General features: G+C 40.3%; 1 protein-coding gene across 6 annotated transcripts; it reads left to right on the top strand.

Moving 5' to 3' along the window:
* Positions 1-2,129: 2,129 nt before the first annotated feature.
* Positions 2,130-19,453, top strand: AP3M2 (adaptor related protein complex 3 subunit mu 2). 6 transcript variants are annotated; one of them, XM_036102308.2, is made up of 9 exons: positions 2,130-2,303; positions 4,080-4,422; positions 7,442-7,613; positions 11,593-11,730; positions 13,762-13,847; positions 14,278-14,411; positions 15,765-15,972; positions 16,249-16,393; positions 17,542-19,453. In XM_036102308.2, the coding sequence occupies exons 2-9, from the start codon at positions 4,150-4,152 to the stop codon at positions 17,640-17,642; spliced, it is 1,257 nt and encodes a 418-aa protein (XP_035958201.1). In that variant the 5' UTR covers positions 2,130-2,303; positions 4,080-4,149; the 3' UTR covers positions 17,643-19,453. The 6 variants fall into 6 exon arrangements, with proteins under 6 accessions (XP_035958201.1, XP_035958199.1, XP_035958204.1 ...); XM_036102306.2 differs by lacking the exon at positions 2,130-2,303 and adding an exon at positions 2,326-2,395; XM_036102310.2 differs by lacking the exon at positions 2,130-2,303 and adding an exon at positions 2,331-2,369.
* Positions 19,454-21,224: the final 1,771 nt, after the last annotated feature.

Raw genomic sequence — 21,224 nt, 5'->3', positions numbered from 1 at the left:
TCAAGCATGCTCTGGTCTTAAGGCCTTTACGCTGCCTATTCCCTTTACTGGAATGCTCTTCCCCCAGATATCCCTATAGCTAACTCCTTCTCCTTCAAGTCTTTGCTCAAATGTCTTTTCTCAATGAGACATACTCTCACTACCCTTTTAAAAACTATAACTTTTCCTCCAGTTCTATGACACTCCTGATCTCCCTTCTGTTTTTTTTCCACTGCACTTATCACCCTCTAACATACTATATACTTTACTTATTGTATTTATTGATTATTGTTTGTCTTCTCCACTAGAATGTAAGCTCCACTAGAGCACGGATTTTTGTTTTATGTTCACTGGTTATGTGCATCCAAACACCAGAACAGTGATGGTACATAGTAGGACTCACTAAATATCTATGGAATAAAGGGACAGTGCATGCCACACAGTGTTTTTATGTGTATATGTGTATATATATATATATGCTCTGTATATATAATTGTTATTATACATTATAATTATGTAACTATAATTACAGTATATATTACTATATATCATTTTATAAGCAATATATACAAACAATTATTAAGTTCACAACCACCTGGCTCCCATATATCTTCCTACTCTAGTCCCCCTGCACTCTTTCTCCAATTCTAACTCAGCTATACTTAATTCTCTCATCTTTAGAGCTTTCCACATGTAATCTTCTCTTTGTCCTTCTACCCTTTTATTTGAGGAATCTACGTTCATCTCTCAGGTTTCAGTTTAGGACTTCCCTGACTCTAGGTCAGCCCCCTCCACCAGCAAACCTTGCCCTCCCCCCCATGTGCTCCTTGCTCATCACACTGCTTTGTAATTACTTGCTTCTCATTTGTCTTCTCAGCTAGCATCTGTGACAAAAGACACTATGCCTGTGATGGTAGTCATTGCAGCATCCCCAGCACCCCGCACAGGGCTTGATACATAGGAGGCTCTCAGTAAACATTAATGCAACGAATGAGAAAGGGCCACAGCAGCGATTGCATTTCTGCACCTTTGACACACATTGCTTAGTAACCATGTGCGATTGCACCTTGTGCTGCTTCTTAGGTAATGACAATCGCTAACACTTTTCTAACTCAATGCTCACAACTCTGTGCAGTCGGTACTCTTAGTGCCCTTATTTGAGAAGGGAGGAACTTGAAATTTAGGGAAGTTAAGGTACTTTCTCAAGGTCACAGAGCTGGCAAGTGTTGGATTAGGATTAAAATGCAGGCAGTCTGGCACCAGAGCCCCTAAGCTTATATGATGCCACATCATTCAGCCATTTTAGTTTTGGACTTTCTCTTTTGCTTATTTAAAAATTAGTCAACTATCTGTCCTTAGCAAGTATGTCAAAGGACAATCCATACCACCTTTAATATATGTTTATCATGGCCTTCCTTATGGAGGAGTTGCCACTCATGCTTCCTTTCACCGAAGTGAAAACTAAAGCCCGAGCAGGGTGACAGCCTTGTGGTCTAGATCAGCATTAATACCATTAACACCAGTTTGCCATTTTATCGAACACATGTGATGTGCCAGGCACCTTCCCATACCTCATCTTATAGTTTAACTAAAGGTGAACCTTGTCTGACTTCTACTTCATGACTCTCTGGATCACAATGATTTGAATCACTTAAAATGTATTATAAAAGTCATTAGAACTCCAATGCAATTTGCAGAGAGACCTGCCCAACTACCTCATTTTCAGATCTGGGAACTGAGATTCTGAAAGGTTAAGTGCTGTGTCCAAGGTCAAGCAGGTGGTGGTCTAGCTGGGGCTGGAAGAGGCCTCCTGAATCCAAGTCCAGAGCTCTCGATAAGACGCTAAACAGCCAATCACCTTTACTTTCCCCGATGCACATCAATGAAAAGGCAGTGTGTCTCTTTTTAAATGCATTTATCTAATGGAAAGTAGTTATTACTGCTCAAGATTTGTTACCCATGATATGCTATTTGACAAATCGTGCCCTGGAAATCACACTTTTTAGCATCCCCCTCGAGGTACATTCCAGGGTTACGCAGGTGGCAGCAGCAGCCACCCCTTTGTGACTGGATGACTAAGGGCCAGGCGGCCCTCAGATTGTTCACGACAGCCAATCAGGGCTCGGAGCCACAGAACTGCACCAATTGGAGATTACCGAAGCCTCAACAAGGGCCAATTGGGGACTCAAAGCCGAGAAGAATGTGACTGGCGGACAGCGATCAATCAGAGGGGGAGAAGCGGCTCACTGACGTCCAATCAGAGGCTTTAAGATCTCGGTCGTGGGCGGTGCTGGCGTGAGGCCCACGGGCCAGCCAATCAGCAGGTGAGCGGCCGCCGGCGCGCGTGCGGGGGACGGCCGGGGGGCGGGGTCTGTCTGCGCGTCGGAACGGTGGGTGCTGCGAGGAGCGAGGCTGGGTGAGGAGGGCTGGCGACCCGGGTACAGGTTGGGGGCCGCGCGTGCACGCACCCGGCTGGGGTCTGGGGGTTGGGGACTGGGACGCGCGAGGGGCCGGGCCGGGCGCGCGGGGCAGGTTCAGAGTTAGGGGTTGCCGTGGGATTGACCCTGCGAGATACAGGATGCGGCGGGGAGAGCTGAGGGACCGAGTACCGGGCTGGGGAGGTGGCCCGCTCCGTCCTGCTGGTTGAGGGAGGAGGGGACACTGTTGCCACGGCAACGCACGTGTGCAGTCTGGCGACCTTTTTCATCGCTTGAACCTGCGCACACCTTAAATGCCCCCTCCCCCCGACCACCCCCGCCCTAAATGGCCTCCATCATCTTTTGCTCGCAGGCAGCTGGGCTGGGACCAGCGCAAAAATAACCCACTTTAGCAGCCGCCTCTCCTCCTCCCCAGCCTGGTTACCCACCTCTTCCCCTCCCTCCAGCTGCCTCGTCCGCGGACAGAGGGATTAAGCTTGCCCTGGGGCACTTGGTACGACAGGCCTTTGCGGTTTGACCACCTGGGCCAGTTCGCAGCCAGCTCGTGGAATGGGGTCATTCCCCACAGCTGGGGTCCAGCGCGGGCGCCACATCCTGGGGACAGGCACCGTAGAGATGCTACCGCCTGAGAGACCTTGGGTATCCCCCAGAGAGATTTTTTTAGGGCAGTCAATGCAGAACCTTGTTCATAACAAGTACTCAGAGAATGGGGTCTGACTGACTGAATGAAGACCACAGTGATGGCTTTCCGTCCGTGGACCAGCACTGTCCAATAGATATATAAAGCGAACCAGATATGTAATTTTATGGTTTTCTAGTAACCATATTTTTTAAAAAGGTTAAATTAGGGGCGCCTGGATGGCTCAGTGGGTTAAGCATCTGCCTTCAGCTCAGGTCATGATACCAGGGTCCTGAGATTGAGTCCCACATCGGGCTCCTTGCTTAGCAGGGAGCCTGCTTCTCCCACTGCCTGCGGCTCCCCCGCTTGTGCTCTTTCTCTCTCTGTCAAATAAATAAATAAAATCTTTAAACAAAAAAAACAAGGTTAAATTAATTTTAGTATATTTTATTTAACCTGATATATCAAAATATCAATATTAAGTTAATATTAATTAATCTATTAAATTATTGGTATCTAAAATTCCATTTTTAATACAAGACCTTCAAAGTCTGGTGTGTACTTATACTTACAGCACATCTCAGTTCAGCCCAGACACATTTCAAGTGCTTAATGACGGCATTTAGCTAATGGCTGCCATATGAGACTGGACAACCGTAAGCATTTCTTATGTATGTGTGAGTTGTGGCTAAATACATGAAACTCATCAATATTCTTTTGAAACTCTCATCTTTGTGGGGAGCACTGCAATGAGGCAACAACAGACTGTAAGGCCTGGTCTTTTTTCTCAAGGAGCTTCCAGTCCAGTTGAGAAAACAGACATCCAAAAATTAAGTAGAATTTTAAATGGTTATAATTAAGGCAATAGTAAGGATAACCGGGCAGTAGATGATTGGCAAACAGGATGGCTGATAATTATCCTTAGGAATTCTAGGGAGGGATACTTCAGATTCTTACAGTAGAGGAGGACTTGAGTCTGCTCTTGAAGGATGGGTACAGTGTTTTGATTGAGTGGAATTGACCATGCCTTCTTTTATTTTTAGGGTTGAAAATTGGCAGTTCTGAGGCTTTCAGACCAAAGAAGACTTTCCTCTCTCACTGACAATCTCCACCATGATTCATAGCCTCTTCTTGATCAACTCCTCAGGAGATATTTTCCTGGAAAAACATTGGAAAAGTGTGGTCAGCCGTTCTGTTTGTGATTACTTTTTTGAGGCGCAAGAGAGAGCGACTGAGGCAGAAAATGTACCTCCAGTTATCCCTACCCCTCACCACTATCTCTTAAGTGTTTACCGTCACAAGATCTTTTTTGTGGCTGTGATCCAGACAGAGGTCCCACCTCTATTTGTTATTGAGTTCCTTCACCGAGTAGTGGACACATTTCAGGTGCGTGAATGTGAGGAGGCTCGTACATGTAAATTATAAAGTGTCTTTATGGTTCGTTTCCCATTGTATTCAGCTTTAATTAAGGAACTTTTTAAAAAATCAAAACTGACATTGCTCACTTCCTCTCCCATCTGATAAGATTCTTGTTTCTGTTTATTGAATTGGCTGCATCTGAAATGACAAATTGAATACCTTTGAACCTGTTGCATAAGAAAGCCACTCTACTTGGTATGATTGTATACAGTCATTTTAGTTCTGGAAATTGGAATTGCCCTACTTTTTGTTCATAAATCAGAGGAATTTAGTTTTGGGTTTTTGTTTTGTTTTGTTTTAGTGGACTTGATGCTAGCCATTGTCAGCTACGTTGCTTTGAGTTGCCTCAAAAAGTGATGAGTGTGTAAAGATACGTATATTTTCAAAAGTTAGGAGAAAGCTAAGTAATGCTTGTTTCACTCTCTTTGGCAGGAGTAATTTGTGAACCCAAACTTCATCTTGGGTTTGGGGTGCTTACCACAGCGTGTCAGTGATGAACTCTTGTTGCAAACAAGATTGGAAAATCTTCTGTTCTTGTAAAGAATTTAAGTGACACATTTTACAAGACACGGTTTTCACTTTGAGTTTTTCTTTCAGGAATAGATTTGAAGATCTTGGGGGAGCAGGGTATAGGGGAAGTATAAGTAAGTTATACCAGAATGTCAGCACCATTTATAGCAGAGGATTTTAGGCTGCCCAGACTCTGAATTCAAACAGTGGGATCCTTCCCCCTAAAAGAATTGCTCAAATTCTAACTTACAGTTATTTGCATAACTCAGACAGTAAGTGAGAAGCAAGGGCCCTTTGGTTTAACTTCTGTGTCATGTGAAGTCTGGAATTGGTCATATGAATACAGAAATTGTGGAATTAGAGAAGAGAATGACTCCGATATGACGATGAAATTAAAAAACAAGTCAAAGAGCCCTTTCATTTGCAGTCATGTCTGTATCACATGTCTAGAACAGCATATATTTCATAATTTTTTTCCCACCAATACTTGCTGGTAGCACGATTCTGGGTTTCCAGTTCTCATGTGGCATACCAGTTGCTTCCCACAGTAAAAACTTGGGAATTATAAATCCCAGTATGTGGAGGAACTAGAAGTAGAAGAACCCGGTATTATGACCTCAAACTACTCTTGTTGGGCCTTATTATGATTTCCACATATGATACTTTACCCCATTCTAAGATTAGCAGTCCCATTGGTGAAACCCAGCATTTGCTTCATACCCCCATAGCAATATTATGTAATTTATTACAAGACAGGAAGTGAGAAAGGTTGCTTAATCTAGTGGAAACCACAGAGGAATTTGGGATAACAGTCAAGTAACTAGTTTGGAAGTCTGGGACTTCAGAGCTTGTCATTTTTGAAGGATTTGTTAAAAGCAAATGGACATACCCTGATTTTAATGTCTTCTCTCTGGCTGCATTATTTTTTTAGTACTGGAATATGATGGAAGAGTTCCAGCTGTAGAATTGCAAATGCTTTTGCTATAGCAATTTGTCATGCTTATATTCTTTCCAGTGACTCAGTTCACATTATGTCTGATTTATAAAATCTCGTGAGGTGTCTTATTTATTTTTCAAAAGAAAAGCACTCTTGGGAAGGAAATGTGTTACTTTTTTCCCCCCTTAAATCCTTGTTTTTAAAGAAGAAATCTTGTTTTAGAAACACATTCCTGACTCTTAAGTGTTCTTGGATATTGGAATGTCTCTGATATTTGCCATTATCTGATGTAATTTAGATCACAGCTGTAGTCTGTTCAGTTATGGATGTCATGATTTTAGGAGCATATTGGGAAACTAGAGCATATTCAAAGAAATGGCAAGGTTGTGGAACAATCTAGAAACCATACCACAGCATGAACAGTGGAAGGATCAAACAGTTTGGGTGGGAGAAAAAAAATGGAAGTGAAAGCTTGCAGCTGTCTTCAAATAACTGCGGGGCTGTTATGTAAATTTGTTCTGTAAGGCAGATCTAGGAAGCAAATTTCAGTCTAGCAAAAGAAAGAACTTTCTAATAATCAGAGCTTTCCATGAATAGAATGGGCTTTCTCAAAAGGGTGAATTTCCCTTCAGTGGATGAATTCAACGAGGGTTGTATGACCATCTCAGAGGTCCTGGAAAAGATGTGACTGACGTTGCTAGAAGGGGCATATCAAATGACTACAAGCATTTCTTTCTTTTAATCATCATGCATCACATTTTATAAAGTACTTTTTGTTTACAAAGCACTTTCACACATACTATCATTTAATCAGTCATGCTTAGTTCTTAAAACATCCCTGTGCATCCAGTGGTATTATCCTAATTATACTATTAAAAGAAAAATCAAAACCCGAATTAGCATGACTTTTCTAGTAAGTGACAATAAGGTTACCACCCAGGTCTTCTGATTTGGGATCCAGTATTTTTTCCACAACGTGGATCATTTAGTATCTCAGTCTTTATTAGTAAAAGGACAAAGCCTTAGAATCCTAGCATCTTAGTGTAAAGATGATCCAAAGGGATTTTCTGGTGCGCTAGTTCATCTCCCTCATTTCATTTTATTTCCCTCTCAGTTCGTATTTGCTGCATGAATGTTAAGGAATAGCACAACAGAAAGAGTTAAAAAGATTTTTGGGTCCAATCTATGTCATATCAAGTATTATTATTTTGCACAGTTCTTTCAAATTCTTGTTCCTAAGCACGTATGATAGTCTAGATTCAGTTTTGTCTAGTTGAAGAAACTAACCCAAAAAAGTTAAATAACTTTCTCTTAATTTATAAAAGAAGTTAGTAATGACACTGGTACTATAAGCCAGTCCAGTGTTCTTTCTGCCTCCGCTTAAGAGAACTGTGGTTATGCTTCATTCCCTTATTGTAGAAGAATATCCCAGAAGCACTGTGTAAACACATGGACAGGCCTAGATCCTTATTCCCTAGGAAGATTCTCTTTATTACAGTCTCTGAATGATATACATTATATATATTGTGTTTTCATCAGGATTATTTTGGAGTCTGTTCAGAGCCTGTGATCAAAGACAATGTGGTTGTGGTTTATGAGGTACTAGAAGAGATGCTTGACAATGGGTTTCCATTGGCTACCGAGTCAAACATCCTCAAAGAACTGATAAAGCCTCCCACTATCCTTCGAACGGTCGTCAACACCATAACAGGTATGGAGAAGGGGGAAACCCACAGAGAGCTGCTGTCCTGGGTGTGGCTTCCTCCCTCGTTGTGCATTGTTTTGAGTGCTTGTCTTTGGGGCTCTCAGATGTCCAGGTGCTTTAATTTTGCTCATTATAGTCTTTGATTATGACCTGAAATATGTCTTTGTTATGTAGAAAATACCCTGATTTCAATGACAGAATAAAGTGTGCTCCTTTAAAAAGAGGTTTTTTTTCTGATTACAGAAGAAACACTTGATTATTATAGGAATGTCAGAGATACAGAAAAGCACAAAGAACTTGAAAATAACTTTTTTAAAAAAAGATTTTACTTATTTGTCAGCGAGAAAGGGGACACAAGCAGGGGGAAGGGGCAGGCAGAGGGAGAAGCAGGCTCCCCGCTGAGCAGGGAGCCCGATGCGGGGCTCGATCCTGGGACCTTGGGATCACCACCCAAGCGGAAGGCAGACACTTAACTGACAGAGCCACCCAGGCGTCCCAAAAATAACTCTTAATCCTGCCACAGTTTTGACATACTTTTTGTCTTTTCTAGACAGATGAATAATGAATAGATGCATAGAATTTTGAAAAAACAACTCTTGTATATTTTTTTATAACTTTCATCAATATTTTGTGAACATTATCCCCTTATGATACATTTTCTTCTACATGATTTTTAGTGACTTTATAATTTTCTTCCATATGGAATAGACCTTAAGTTATTTATTCAGTCCGTGTTTTTGATGTTTCTGATTTTTTGTTCTTTTAAATAACAAGGAATTAACATTCTTATACTTAAATCTTTGTGTACATGTAGGATGATTTGTTTTCAGTACTAGCAATGGAAGTACTAGATCAAAGGGCGTGCTCATTTTAAGGACTTTAATGCATTGTGCCAAATTGCCCTTCAGAAAATTTATACTTTCAGTAGCAGTTTCTATGCATCCTAGCCAACCCTACTATAATTATTAATTTTTTCAAAACTTTGGCAATTTAATAGTTTAGTCATATCTTTTTTTTTTTTTTTTAAAGATTTTACTTACTTATTTGACAGAGAGCGCGAGAGCGCGAGCGAGCACACAAGCAGGGGGAGCTGGAGAGGGAGAAGCAGGCTTCCTACTGAGCAGGGAGCCCAGTGCAGGGCTTGATCCTAGGACCCTGGGATCATGACCTGAGCCAAAGGCAGACGCTTAATGAGCCACCCAGGCGCCCCAGTTTAGTCTTATCTTATGTATATCCTCATTTTTTATTAGTAAGGAAGTTAAAACCCTTCGAGTATTCATTGACTATTCTTCCTCTATTGTGAATTACCTAGTTGTGTGTCCTTTGCCCAGTTTTTCTTTTGTTGTTGAAATGTGTTTCTTTTTTCATACTAATTTAAAAGAATTCCTTTCGGGACACTTGGGTGGCTTAGTCGGTTAAGCGTCTGACTCTTGATCTCAGCTCAGGTCTTGATCTCAGGGTTGTGAGTTCAAGTTCCAAGTTGGGCTCCATGCTGGATGTGGAGCCTACTTAAAAAAAAAAAAAAAAAAAAGGAAAAAGAATTCCTTTTATTTAAGGACATTAAACTATCATGTATGTTGGAAATACTGGAAATATACATGGTAGTTTGTAGTTCTGTATATTTTTGATCCTATTACAGATATTTTCTCACAGTCTATGTGACACTTGTCATTTAGCATTGTTTACAGTGTGTTTAGCCGCATTTAATTCTGATTTAATCATATTAATCATTCTGCTTCATTCAGCTTTTATATTTTGGCTCTTGCTTAATATATAAACAAGGGTTTGCATGGCATTTTGGCTCTTAATATATAAACAAGGGTTGCACGGCATTTGACAAACTGATTGAAAGATAATTTTTAAGAAGTATGAATATGCAAGAATACCTGGGAATATTTTGAAAAAGAATTACAAAGCCGTTGGACAGATTTGTCTTGTCAAATATCAAGCTATATTAAGTTCATATGGTACAGGAGACAAAAACTCATAGATAAGCTCTAAAAGCCAAGACAGTTTTGAAAATAAGTATATATTTTTTATTTTATTTCATTTTTTTTAAAGATTTTATTTATTCATTTGACAGCGAGCACAAGCAAGGGGAGCAGCAGAGGGAGCACAAGAAGCAGGCTCCCCACTGAGCAGAGAGCCTGATATGGGGCTCGATCCCAGGACCCTGAGATCATGACCTGAGCTGAAGGCAGATGCTTAACTGACCCAGACGCCCCAAAAGTAAATATTTTTTAAAAAGATTGAGAACAGGAGAGAAAATGTGTCCCATTGGATAGATACAAGATACATCATATATATAATTTTTAAAACGTAGTATTGGCCCAGTAATAGACAAATAGATGATTGAGATAAGGTAGAAAGTTCAGAAACAGGGCGCCTGGGTGGCTTAGTTGGTTAAGCGTCTGCCTTCGGCTCAGGTCATGATTCCAGGGTCCTGGGACAGAGTCCCACATTGGGCTCCCTGCTCAGCATCGGGAGTCTGCTTCTCCCTCTCCCTCTGCTGTGCTTTCTCCCCCCTCTGTCAAATAAATAAGTAAAATCTTAAAAAAAAAAAAAGAAAAGAAAAAGAAAGTTCAGAAACAGACCCTTGCTTTTGTAGGAATTTGATATACATAGATCATATATCAAATCAGTGGGCCAGGGGGCCAGGGTAACATATTGTATTAGGACAGTCAGCTTTGATAAGAACAAAATGAAGTCCCTCTACCCATTCTGTACACAAAATAAATTCTAGCAAGGTCAAAGAGTTAAATACAAACCTTATAATAAGAAAACATAGGGGAATGTCTTTTTGATCTCAGAGAAGGGAAGGTCTTCTTTTTTAAAAAGTGTATTTTTTTCTAGTTCTTTTATGGTTTCATTTTGTACTTAATTCTTTAATCCATTTGGAAATTATCTTGGTATACAATGTAAAGTAAGGCTCCATGTTTATTTCTCCAAAATTGTCTACCAGCTTTCCTAGCGCCATTTGTTAAATAACCATTTTCCCTGTTTTAAAATATTTTTGTCATGTACTAAGCCACTGTGGATTCTTTGTTTTTAGGCTTCCTGCCTTATCAAACTGCTTTAATTATTATAGCTTGATAACATGTTTTAATATGTGGTGCCTCTTTTTAAGAAAACACATTGGTTGGGTTTTTCAATATTCTGGGTTCATTTAACTCTTAAACTCTTTGTTAGTGCCTGAATCATTTATGAATACTATGGAGTCATTTTTCTGAATCTCTCTTAAATCTAGAAAAAGGTACCTGAGAGTCATTTTTGAAAAGCTGAACTGTTTTGCAAACATGCTGAATATATGTGTGTGTTTAATGTTTCTTTCTTTAGATTAAAAACATCCAGGTTACAAAAGAAGGAAATAGAATTTAAATTAGTTATAATATTTCAGAATTACAGCATAGAACTTTTGGATTAAAAAATATTTTTGATTCTTGTCGGGGGGGGGAAACGGAATTGATTTACAACTCTTATAGACAGGGAAAGACCTAATTTGTATTCTTTTCCTAAGATTCAGTATTAGTAGTAGTAAAATGTGTGCATTTTAATAACTAGCATAAATGTACTTAAGAACCTACCTTGAACTAGAATATTGTTTTTACCCATGAAAATTTTATATTAATATGTAAATCACCATCCCTGCTGAAAGCCAGTACATTATTTAAGCTACAAGCTATTGTGAAATTTGAGAGACAAGTTCAAGTTTCTTTCAAAACCAAAATATGATATCTGTTTCTCAGGTAACTTTTTAACCTTTATTCTGCTCAAAGAAGCAGACCAGATGGCAACAAGTTTTTAGAATAGACTACGTTACCCAGGCAGAAGTTGAGACAACTCTTATCTTTTTTTTTTTTTAATTCTCCAACTGAGTGCATGAATAATAGGAACATAGAAACTTCTAGGGAAGTGTTCTATGATTATTAGATAATTGGTTACATCTAATTATCCAATTGGAATTACAGTCATATTCATTATCTAGGAAGCACCAATGTGGGTGACCAGCTTCCTACTGGACAGCTGTCAGTGGTGCCCTGGCGAAGAACTGGGGTGAAGTACACCAACAATGAGGCCTATTTTGATGTGATCGAAGAGATTGATGCTATCATTGATAAATCAGGTAGGTGCTTTTAATCTGTTTTCAGAACTAGAAAGTAGAAAGAGTCTCCTTCATACAGTGCTTGCTAGTATCAGAATTATCCCCCATTCAAGATCATTCATTTTAATTTCGTGCCTACTTTGTGTCAAGCACTGTGCTAGGTAGTGGGAATAGACTTAAATATTATGATGCAGATGACATGATCATATTTGTAGGGGCCCCTAAAGACTCAACAGAAAACTGTTAGAACTAATAAACAAATTCTGTAAAGTTGCAAGGTATACAATCAACATAAAAAACAGTAGCATTTCTAAATACAAACAATGAACTACGCTAAAAGAAAATTAAGAAAACAGTCCCATTTACAAAAGCACCAAAAAGAATAAAATAGTTAGGAATAAACTTAACCAAACTCATACTCAGAAAATTATAAAACACTGATGAAGGAAATTAAAGAAGACACAAATAAATGGAAAGCCATCCTGTGTTCATGGAGTGGAAGAATTAATATTACTAAAATGTTCAGAGGCACCTGAGTGGTTCAGTCGATTAAGCGTCTGCCTTCAGCTCAGGTCATGATCTCAGGGTCCTGGGATCGAGCCCCACGTCAGGCTCCCTCCTCAGCAGGGAGTCTGCTTCTCCCTCTCCTTTTGCCCCTCTCCCCCCCCCGTGCTCATGCTCGCTCTCAAATAAATAAATCTTTTAAAAAAAAGATTCTCTCTCTCTCTCCCTCTGCCCCTCCTTCTCCCTCCCTTTTAAACAAAAATAAAAAAAAATTTTAATTTTTTAAAAAGTCCATATTACCCAAAGCAATCTATAGATTCAGTGTAATCCCCATCAAAATCCCAATGGCACTCTTTACAGAAATAGAAAAAACAATGCTAAAATTCATATGGAACCACAAAAGACCCCAAATAGCCAAAGCAATCTTGAGCAAGAACAACAAAGCTGGAGACTTCATACTTTCTGATTTCAAAATATATTACAAAGCTACAGTAATCAAAACTATTATACTGGCATAAAAACAGACACATAGGCCAATGAAACAGAATAGAGAGTTCAGAAATAAAACCACGCATTTACAGTCAACTGATCTTTGACAAGAGAACCAAGATTATACCATGGGGAAAGGATAGTCTCTTCATTAAATGATGCTGGGGAAACAGTATCCACATGTGGAAGAATAAAATTGGACTCTTATCTCACACCAAAAAAATACAAAAAACAAAACTCAAAATGGATTAAAGACTTAAATGTAAAATGTGAAATCATAAAACTGCTAGAAGAAGACACAGGGAAAATGCTTCTTGACACTGGTCTGGATAATGGCTTTTTTGGATATGACACCAAAAGCAGAAATAGACAGTTAGGATTGCATCAAACTAAAAAAGTTTCTGCACAAAAAAAACAGTCAACACAGTGAAAAGGCAGCCTGTGGGAGAAGCTCAAGGAGACGGTGTTGAGTGAAAGGAAAGAGAAGTTCAGAATTGTGAAAAAGCATGGGCATTTCAAAGCTGTGCAAAGAAAGGGAAACACAGCACTGAGGAAGTGGAGCTAGAAAAATAGAAAACTAGGTGAAGTTAGGAGAAAGGAAGGTTTTACAAAGGGAGAAGTGGTCGACAATGACATGCTACAGAGAACTTCTATAGGATAAAGATGAAAAGTGTCCATTTGATTCATTGGTGACCGTAGGGAGAGCAGTTTCTGCTGTGAAGTTTTCTGAACCATTGGTTACGATGGTACCCTGTTTGATCCTGGTACTAGATGGAAAACTTCTTTAAGCTAATAACTGTCTCATTAATCTTTTATTCCCATTGCTTCATCATATGTCTCATATTTGATATGCAGTTGATAAATGTTTAGAAGGATGGACCAATGCATTGGGTAGATGAATTCAATAGATGGACAGAAGGAAGGAAGGGAGGGAGGGAGAAGACAAAAGTTGGGCAAGAAAAGAGAAGATTAAGGTGGTAGGGAGGAAATAAGTTGGTTGGGAAAGACAGAAGTGTTGAATAACCTCTTACTGTCTTTTTGGTCTTGTTCCTATCTCAGGTTCCACAATTACTGCCGAGATCCAGGGGGTCATTGATGCCTGCGTCAAGCTGACTGGAATGCCAGACCTTACGCTTTCCTTCATGGTAAAATCCTAAACCACAGGTTCAGATCTCGGGATGGCAAATTAATTGCCTCTGGAAAGACAGTGGTGAGAATGGAATGGAACAGTAAGAAATAATTAAGGACAGGGGTGCCTGGGTGGGTAATCAGTTAAGCGTCCGACTCTCGATCTCAGCTGAGGTCTTGATCTCAGGGTCTGAGTTTAAGCCCCACACTGGGTTCCACGCTGGGTGTGGAGCCTACTTAAAAAAAAAAAAGAAAGAAAAAATAATTAAGGACAGCCACAAAGCTTGTATCAGGCTTGAATTTTCTATAAGTAGATACAGAATTTGTGTGTGTGGGTGTGCGCGTGTGCGCGCACGTTTAAATAAAGACAGCATCTGAATGAGTTTCCCAAAAGCAATATGGGTGTTTAATTCCTACTAATTGCTTTTCCTTGCCTGGTGACTACAGAATCCCAGGTTGTTGGATGATGTCAGCTTCCATCCTTGTGTTCGTTTCAAGCGCTGGGAATCTGAGCGTATCCTCTCCTTCATCCCTCCTGATGGAAACTTTCGCCTGCTCTCTTACCATGTCAGTGCACAGAAGTAAGCAGCCCTTATAATTAAGAATAGAATCATATGTGTATATGTGGAAACAGTATCCGTAGTGATTAAGGACTCAGGCTCTAGAGTTACCTGCGTTCACATTCCAGTTTCTGTACTTACTAATCGGGTAACGTCAGGTGAGTTGTTTAACCTTTCTGTGTCTGTTTTCTTATCTGTAAGCGGAAAACAAAAAAATGGGCCTTGTTTGAAGATTAAATAAAACAGTCTAAATAGTGTTTAACACAAAGCTGGTGCTCATTAAGTTTGCTGCTGCTGTTTTTGTTACTGTATGTCTAAACAAGAACACTTTTTTCCTCAAATTGGAATCCGAGTACACCTGTATTCAATCCCCGTGACCCAAAAAAGCATTAAACTATGCTATGAAAAATCATAAAAGGCAGTCATTTGTGGTCTTGAACATTCTCTTTAATATCTCTTCAAAGGACTTGAGAAGCCCTTAGTATAAGGTGTGTAGTAGAAGGAATACAGACCGAAGAGAGCCATGACACCTCAGATCCACCAATACTTCCCTGTGGGGTTTGGAATAAATAACTTAGGAAAATATTTGCGTGCCTGAGAGCAAAGGCTCTGGGCTCAGACTGCCTACATTTAAACCCCATCTTCAGTACTTATGATATATGACCTTGGGCAAGTTACTTAATCTTAGTGAAGTAAAAGGACATCATTATTTATAAAATCAGGACGGGAGCAGTACCTACTTCATACTTATTGGGAGGATTAAACAAGATAATGGAGAAAGAACATCTAGCATAGTACTGGCATACAGGAGTGTTTAATAGATATTAAGCACTATTATTGCTTTGGTATTACTCTGTGATTTCTCTATTTCCTGTTCTGTCCTATCATGACAACCTACCATACGTACCTCATCAGATTTCATGAGGATCAGAGGAAGTCTGGTAAAAGCACTCCCAAGATATTATAAAAGGTCCATGAGGTATGAATAGTACTCTCCCAAATACAAATAATTATCGGTCACACGTCATAAAGTAAAACACAGAGATATGGTGACTCCTAATTTTTATCTCTAATGCCTTTCTCATAGTAGGCTTAGTATACCCTTTGGTTTTTGTTAATATTATTCAGAGTCATTGGAAGAGTTATTTAGTTCACTAACTAGACAGCGTCTTAGCTTTACAAAAAGAAAAAAATTAAAGATTACTGGGTTTTTTTCCTGTGCCTTTTTTTTTTTTTTTTAATATAAGGAGTAAAGAAGTAGGTAAGGAAGGAAAAGCTGTCAATGGGGCAAAAAAAAAAAAAAGTGTAAAAGAAGAAAATGTTGCCATTTTTCCAGTATAGTAATGAAATGGGTTTTTTGTCTCTCTTTTCCAGTCTGGTGGCAATTCCAGTGTATGTCAAACATAGCATCAGTTTCCGGGACAGTAGTTCACTTGGACGCTTTGAAATAACAGTGGGACCGAAGCAGACTATGGGGAAGACCATAGAGGGAGTGATTGTCACCAGCCAGATGCCCAAAGGGGTCCTGAATATGAGCCTCACTCCATCTCAGGGGACACATACATTTGACCCAGTTACCAAGGTAGGAGGAGAGTAAGCAGGAGGTTTCAAATTGCTGATATTAAATAGAAGTATTTCTGCAGGAGCTCTCCGCATAGACGTTACACCTTGTGGAAAGGGAAGCTTAATCAAAGGGACATCCTTTTTCTCCTTGAGATAATTTATGGGGACAAATAGTTTTCTCTATTGAAAACCACTTTAGAGGCAGCTTGTAATACTGTGAACAGATGCCCTGAGGTTAGAGCTCAACCACCTCAGATGAAGGGTTTCACTGTAACTTCTTTCTTTTTCTTTAAAGATGCTGTCGTGGGATGTAGGAAAAATAAATCCCCAAAAGCTACCAAGTTTGAAGGGGACCATGAGTCTTCAGGCTGGAGCTTCCAAGCCAGATGAGAACCCCACAATTAATCTGCAGTTTAAGATCCAGCAGCTGGCCATTTCTGGTGAGTGACTCACGACTTAGGTGGCTTCATGAGAACAGAAGTGGCTCTCTCCAGTAGGACATAGGTCTCAGAATGCCTTCTGCTGGCTCCCTATTTATGGAGTTTGGTTTCATTACCTGATAGGTAATCTTGAGTAAAATCTTCTCTAGCATTTCTGGGGAAAGTTCATCATCCTTACTTTGAAGTTGGCTGAAGTGATTTGACTGCCAATATATAAGACACAGTTGAGAAGGAAATAGTGTGGGTAGATGGAGTGTTGGCAAGTAGGTGTTGAGTCATACTGGGGTTGTCAGTTTGGGGTCCCAAGGTTTTCAGGATGGGAAGCCTTCTGCGTTCTCAGCTGGTAACTGAGAAGAATAATTTCCCCTCCTTTCCCCCAGATTCAGAAGGACTTTCATATTTGCTTTTATTACCATGTGGAACCCACGTCAGCCCGCTGAGGTCTGCACCTGTCTCAGGCTGGTGATGATGATAGTTACTGCCTACCAGGCATTTACTATGTGCCAGGCACTGTTTTAAGCTCTTTCCATCTATGTTATTATTTAATCCTTAGAACAACTCTATAAGGTAGATAAGAGATGACTTCAGCTTTATATAAAGTTCCTATTTTTCTTTATCAACAGAACTTGTCTAATTTAAGTGGTTAATGTTCACTTCAATTATAAACTCTTTCATCTTAAAACACTTCACAAATTTTAAAGCCTTATACAGTATAAAATGTGTTTTGTTTATTAGTACAGTGAGAATACTTAGGAAGCATTCATCATTAAGTTATATTTTATTTCATTATTCATTAATTTTATTATTTATTCATGTATTCCATCCAATAACTTGAGAAAAACATAGAAGGGTCTTATTCTTTCCTTATCCTCAGATCAGTCTGCATGTAACTTTCTGCCCTTGCCACTTTACAGACAGGTCTTCCAGTAGGATAGCTTTATGTTGGAGCAGTTTTTATTATCGGTGTATGGACCAAGAGTCAAAAACCTGTGAGCTTTAGAAAAGTGAAATAAATAAGGGACAATTATTATTTTTCTGGTTCATTGTTACAACTGTCTCTATCCCACTGATCCCCCTGAATTAAAATGGATTTAAACATACATGCTACATGCTCCTTTTTGAATAATGCCTATCTTCCTTCCTTCCAGGACTCAAGGTGAATCGTCTGGATATGTATGGAGAAAAGTACAAACCCTTTAAGGGCATAAAATACATGACCAAAGCTGGAAAGTTCCAAGTTCGAACCTGAAGGGAGAGTTTTGAAAAGAATAGTCATGGACGCTTTTTCATTTCTTACTTGTCTAAAAGTAAAAAATACCAGCCTGTCTCCTAGGTCAGTATCCCCTTCTGGACCCACCTGCTCCCTTTTTTCCTTAGCCTTCAGTGCCATGGAGCTAATCAAGGGAGAGAAGGTCGCCAGGGAGAACTGGACAGAACTGAAACACAATCAGCACCAGCTCAGTTCTGCGAGAAGAGATGTGTGACGGAGGGTAGAGACACTTGATGCCATATTTGACTATTCTTAACGTGGCTACCATAGAAAAAGACTAGCATTTGTTACTTGCTTGGCTTTAATGATCTAAGCCAACGAACAACTTCTTTTTGTTTTTTAAGGTAGAAAGATTAGAAAGAAGGAAAGAAAGCTTGGAAGAGTATGAATGTTAGTCACAGAAAGGCCAGTTAAGGATCTGATCTATGAGGGAGAAGAAAGGAAACAGTATTGAAGAAGTATGAGGACACAGGCTCAAGTGAAAGGGGCAGGAAAAGTAGTCAAGCCCCACATGAAGGAGGGTTGGAAGGAAAAGAGTGGAGTTGGTTTCTTTCTGATCCCTCTACTTTGATATCTATCTATCTATCTATATAAAATCATCAGTACTTCTAGAAGTGAACTGGAAACTTCTTAAATTTGAGTCCACTGATGACATGGAAAACCCCAGTAGAATCAGATTTTCCCTTGAAGACTATGACGATATCCGACCAGTTTTCAGATACTAACTACTGTTTGCCTTTAGCACTTGGTCTGTCATCTTCTGTGAGAAGGTGACTTGCCCTCTTCCTGGCGGAGGCCGCCTGAAATGCCCCTTTTCTAACCCAAAACAGTTTACTCACTTTGCATTGCAGAATTCACCAGGCTTTTTCCTGTTACCCAAGGACAATTTCAGAAAAGCCAATCCCATAATCCCAGGGCAGCCAGATTTTGTGTGTCACCATGTTGGAGTGTAGATGACCAACTCCTTCCTCATGAAGTGCATCACAGCTGTAACCCAGTGACTCCTTATTTACACTTGTCAGTGCTGGACTAGTGCTGGAGTCTTTAAAAATTTATATAGAAGACAGGTTTTAAAATTTTTGTTGTAGCTTAAGGAGTGATACTGTGCTCTGCTTAATGCATGGAGAAAAATGAAGACCTCTCCAAACCCTACAATTTTTCTCTAAAGCCCTGTTTCCAAATCCTTCAGCAATTTTGTTTTGCTAGTTTTATCTCCGTACTTCCTGGACTTGTTTTTGCTGCAGAGTAATGTTGCTTTGTGGTTTTCCTCTGGGATAAATTGTGCTGTATACAAACAGGTGTGTTTCATACTCCCATCACTCCAGAATTTGTCCTGAATGACTATGCCCTGCATACATACCTGGCAGGGTAGGGAACAGCCCTGCCTATGATTCCAGAATACTCGGAATTACTTCTTCTGAGGGCTCTGAAGGATTTTAAGGTTTCCTAGGTCATAGGAAAACAACCAGTCTTGGTCCCTGGATATTTTTAGGTTTGTAAATCCAGCTGTGATATTTCCTCCCAGACAGTTCATCCTAATTTCAAGGGAAGAACTTGAGGAGAAATCAAGTATCTAGGGTATGGGACCTCCAGGCCTTAGCATGTGAAGTAATGTATCACCCTCGTAGCAGACCTCTGGAGCCCAGTGGAGCATCGCGGCGACCACCCAGCAGGGTGTCAGCATAAGAAGTGCAGGCCGTCTTGGTTGAGCTGTTCGATTCCATACGTGTTTAATATGTGTGGAAGTATCTCCTGTGTTTAAATCATAATAAAGTTTGAGTTTTACCAGTCATCTGTGTCCTAAGTGTCTTGTTACTGGGACTAACAGTAGTGTTATGCCAGGCAGGCCTCGGTAGAAGCACTAAGAAATAAATCAGTTCGGGAGGATCTTACTACTTTTGTCTTTTCAACCAGTAGACCTAACGCCATAGGTATGGTATGATTCTCGTTACCTCTGGAAATAGGGGATGTTGGCATTAATGTCATTTTTAAGGTTGTAAGAACAAAGGTGAAGATCAGTCATTTTTCCCCATTAAAGACCAGCCATTAAAGCTGCCAATGGCTATTCTGGTGCTTTCCCCACGCTCTTGATCTTAGGTTTGTCAGTTTGGGTGTGAAATGGAAGATAAGTCATGGGCAGTCTTTGTAAAAAAAAGTATGGACACTGGTTGTTATCCCATATCCGTACTGATATCCTTTGGTAAATCCCTCGTGGCCATGAAAAGACGTTAGGGCTTTTTCTGTTTACGAACTAGTGTTTGGTATTTATGAATACTCCATCCTACCTGTCTTGGTCGTTAACATGTCTTCCCGCGCTCTGGCTGTTCTGGTTGCACTGTGGTGTGACCAGGTGCGTTTTATAATACGTGTACTTTCCTCTGTGGCCAGTAGGTGGTGACTCAGGGCTAGCAATGAGATTAATTTTTTTTAATTGTTAGAATTTTAAAAGAATTGAATTTGAAACTCTTAAACTTTCCCCCAAGATTCCGAGTACTGGGGATTGGGTGAGTTTTTGGCTTTTGAAGTTAAATGTGAAACCAAAAATTTATGACATTATTTTTGATAACCAGACTTCAGATCGGAGCTCTAGGAGGATAGCAGTTTCCATCATCTGAGTTCCTCTAAGTCTTTACCCACTAAAATGTATTGCACAGCTACCTAAGAATCTTTGTCCTTCAGATCTGTTAGCGTCTATTTGCTTTATTAACCAGCTGGGGAGAAGGAACTATTTCATTTCCCCCTTATAACCCTTTCCCTGGCCTGCCTAGTTCCAGACATTTTATCCTAAATGTCCTAACCCACACCGGATAATGATGTGTTGTTCTTTGAATGTATTTCAATGTAATTCAAAGGAATCTGTGGGGCCGGGACTCTGCCTTGCAGCTCGGTCCATGGCCTCTTGTGTCTTCATCCAGTCTGTGGTTGCCGGGACCTCACCCAGAGGAATGTTGGGGCCTGTCACTTGGCGTTTCCATCCTAGGAGGCCTTGCTGCTTCAGTTCATTTCATTCATCCGGGTCTCTGAAGAAAGGCTTGTCATGCAAAGGGGATGGGGCGAAACCCACTGAATTCCTGCCAGAGATGTGCTCGCTGGGAGTCCTGCCTATTGTCCTCGAGCAGTGTTTGTCTAAAATGGCTGAGGGACACTTCTATCTCAAATAAAACCTGCCACTTGCACGGGAAACTTGTGCGGGAGAGGTCTAAGGTGGAGGAATCTGTGGCTTCAGTTTCTGCGATCTGCATCTATTTAACTGCCCCGGGGGCTTGCAGATTTCAGGGAAGTTTGGGTTTTGCTCCCCTCTAACTCAAGCTCGTGGGCTTTAGAGTCTCTTCTGTGAGCTGAAACTATGTACTTTTCTTCTAAGAACCCCTAAACTGAGCAGTTCTCACAGCCTTTCAAGAGAGAGACAACTGCAACCACCTTTTCTCCTCTCCAGGAAACTGCTGCATGTATCCCAACAGCAAGCCCCCTCAGATTTATTCTTGGATCTGGGGTGGCAGTGATAACAGGAGCTGCAGCTCTAGTTAAGAAAGTAGCCTAGGAGAAGCAGAAAGCCCCATC

The sequence above is a fragment of the Halichoerus grypus genome, chromosome 3 (assembly GCF_964656455.1).
Source record: "Halichoerus grypus chromosome 3, mHalGry1.hap1.1, whole genome shotgun sequence".
Lineage (NCBI taxonomy): Eukaryota > Metazoa > Chordata > Mammalia > Carnivora > Phocidae > Halichoerus > Halichoerus grypus.
The sequence above is the reverse complement of the archived record's forward strand: the minus strand, read 5'-3'. Positions and strand labels throughout refer to the sequence as shown.

Bases quoted from the DNA above. Each gene is read 5' to 3' on its own strand.
- AP3M2 (XM_036102308.2), top strand. From the start codon at position 4,150: ATGATTCATAGCCTCTTCTTGATCAACTCCTCAGGAGATATTTTCCTG. The intron at 14,412-15,764 runs GTAAGCAGCCCT...TCTCTTTTCCAG, and splicing joins TACCATGTCAGTGCACAGAA to TCTGGTGGCAATTCCAGTGT. The intron at 16,394-17,541 runs GTGAGTGACTCA...CCTTCCTTCCAG, and splicing joins CCAGCAGCTGGCCATTTCTG to GACTCAAGGTGAATCGTCTG.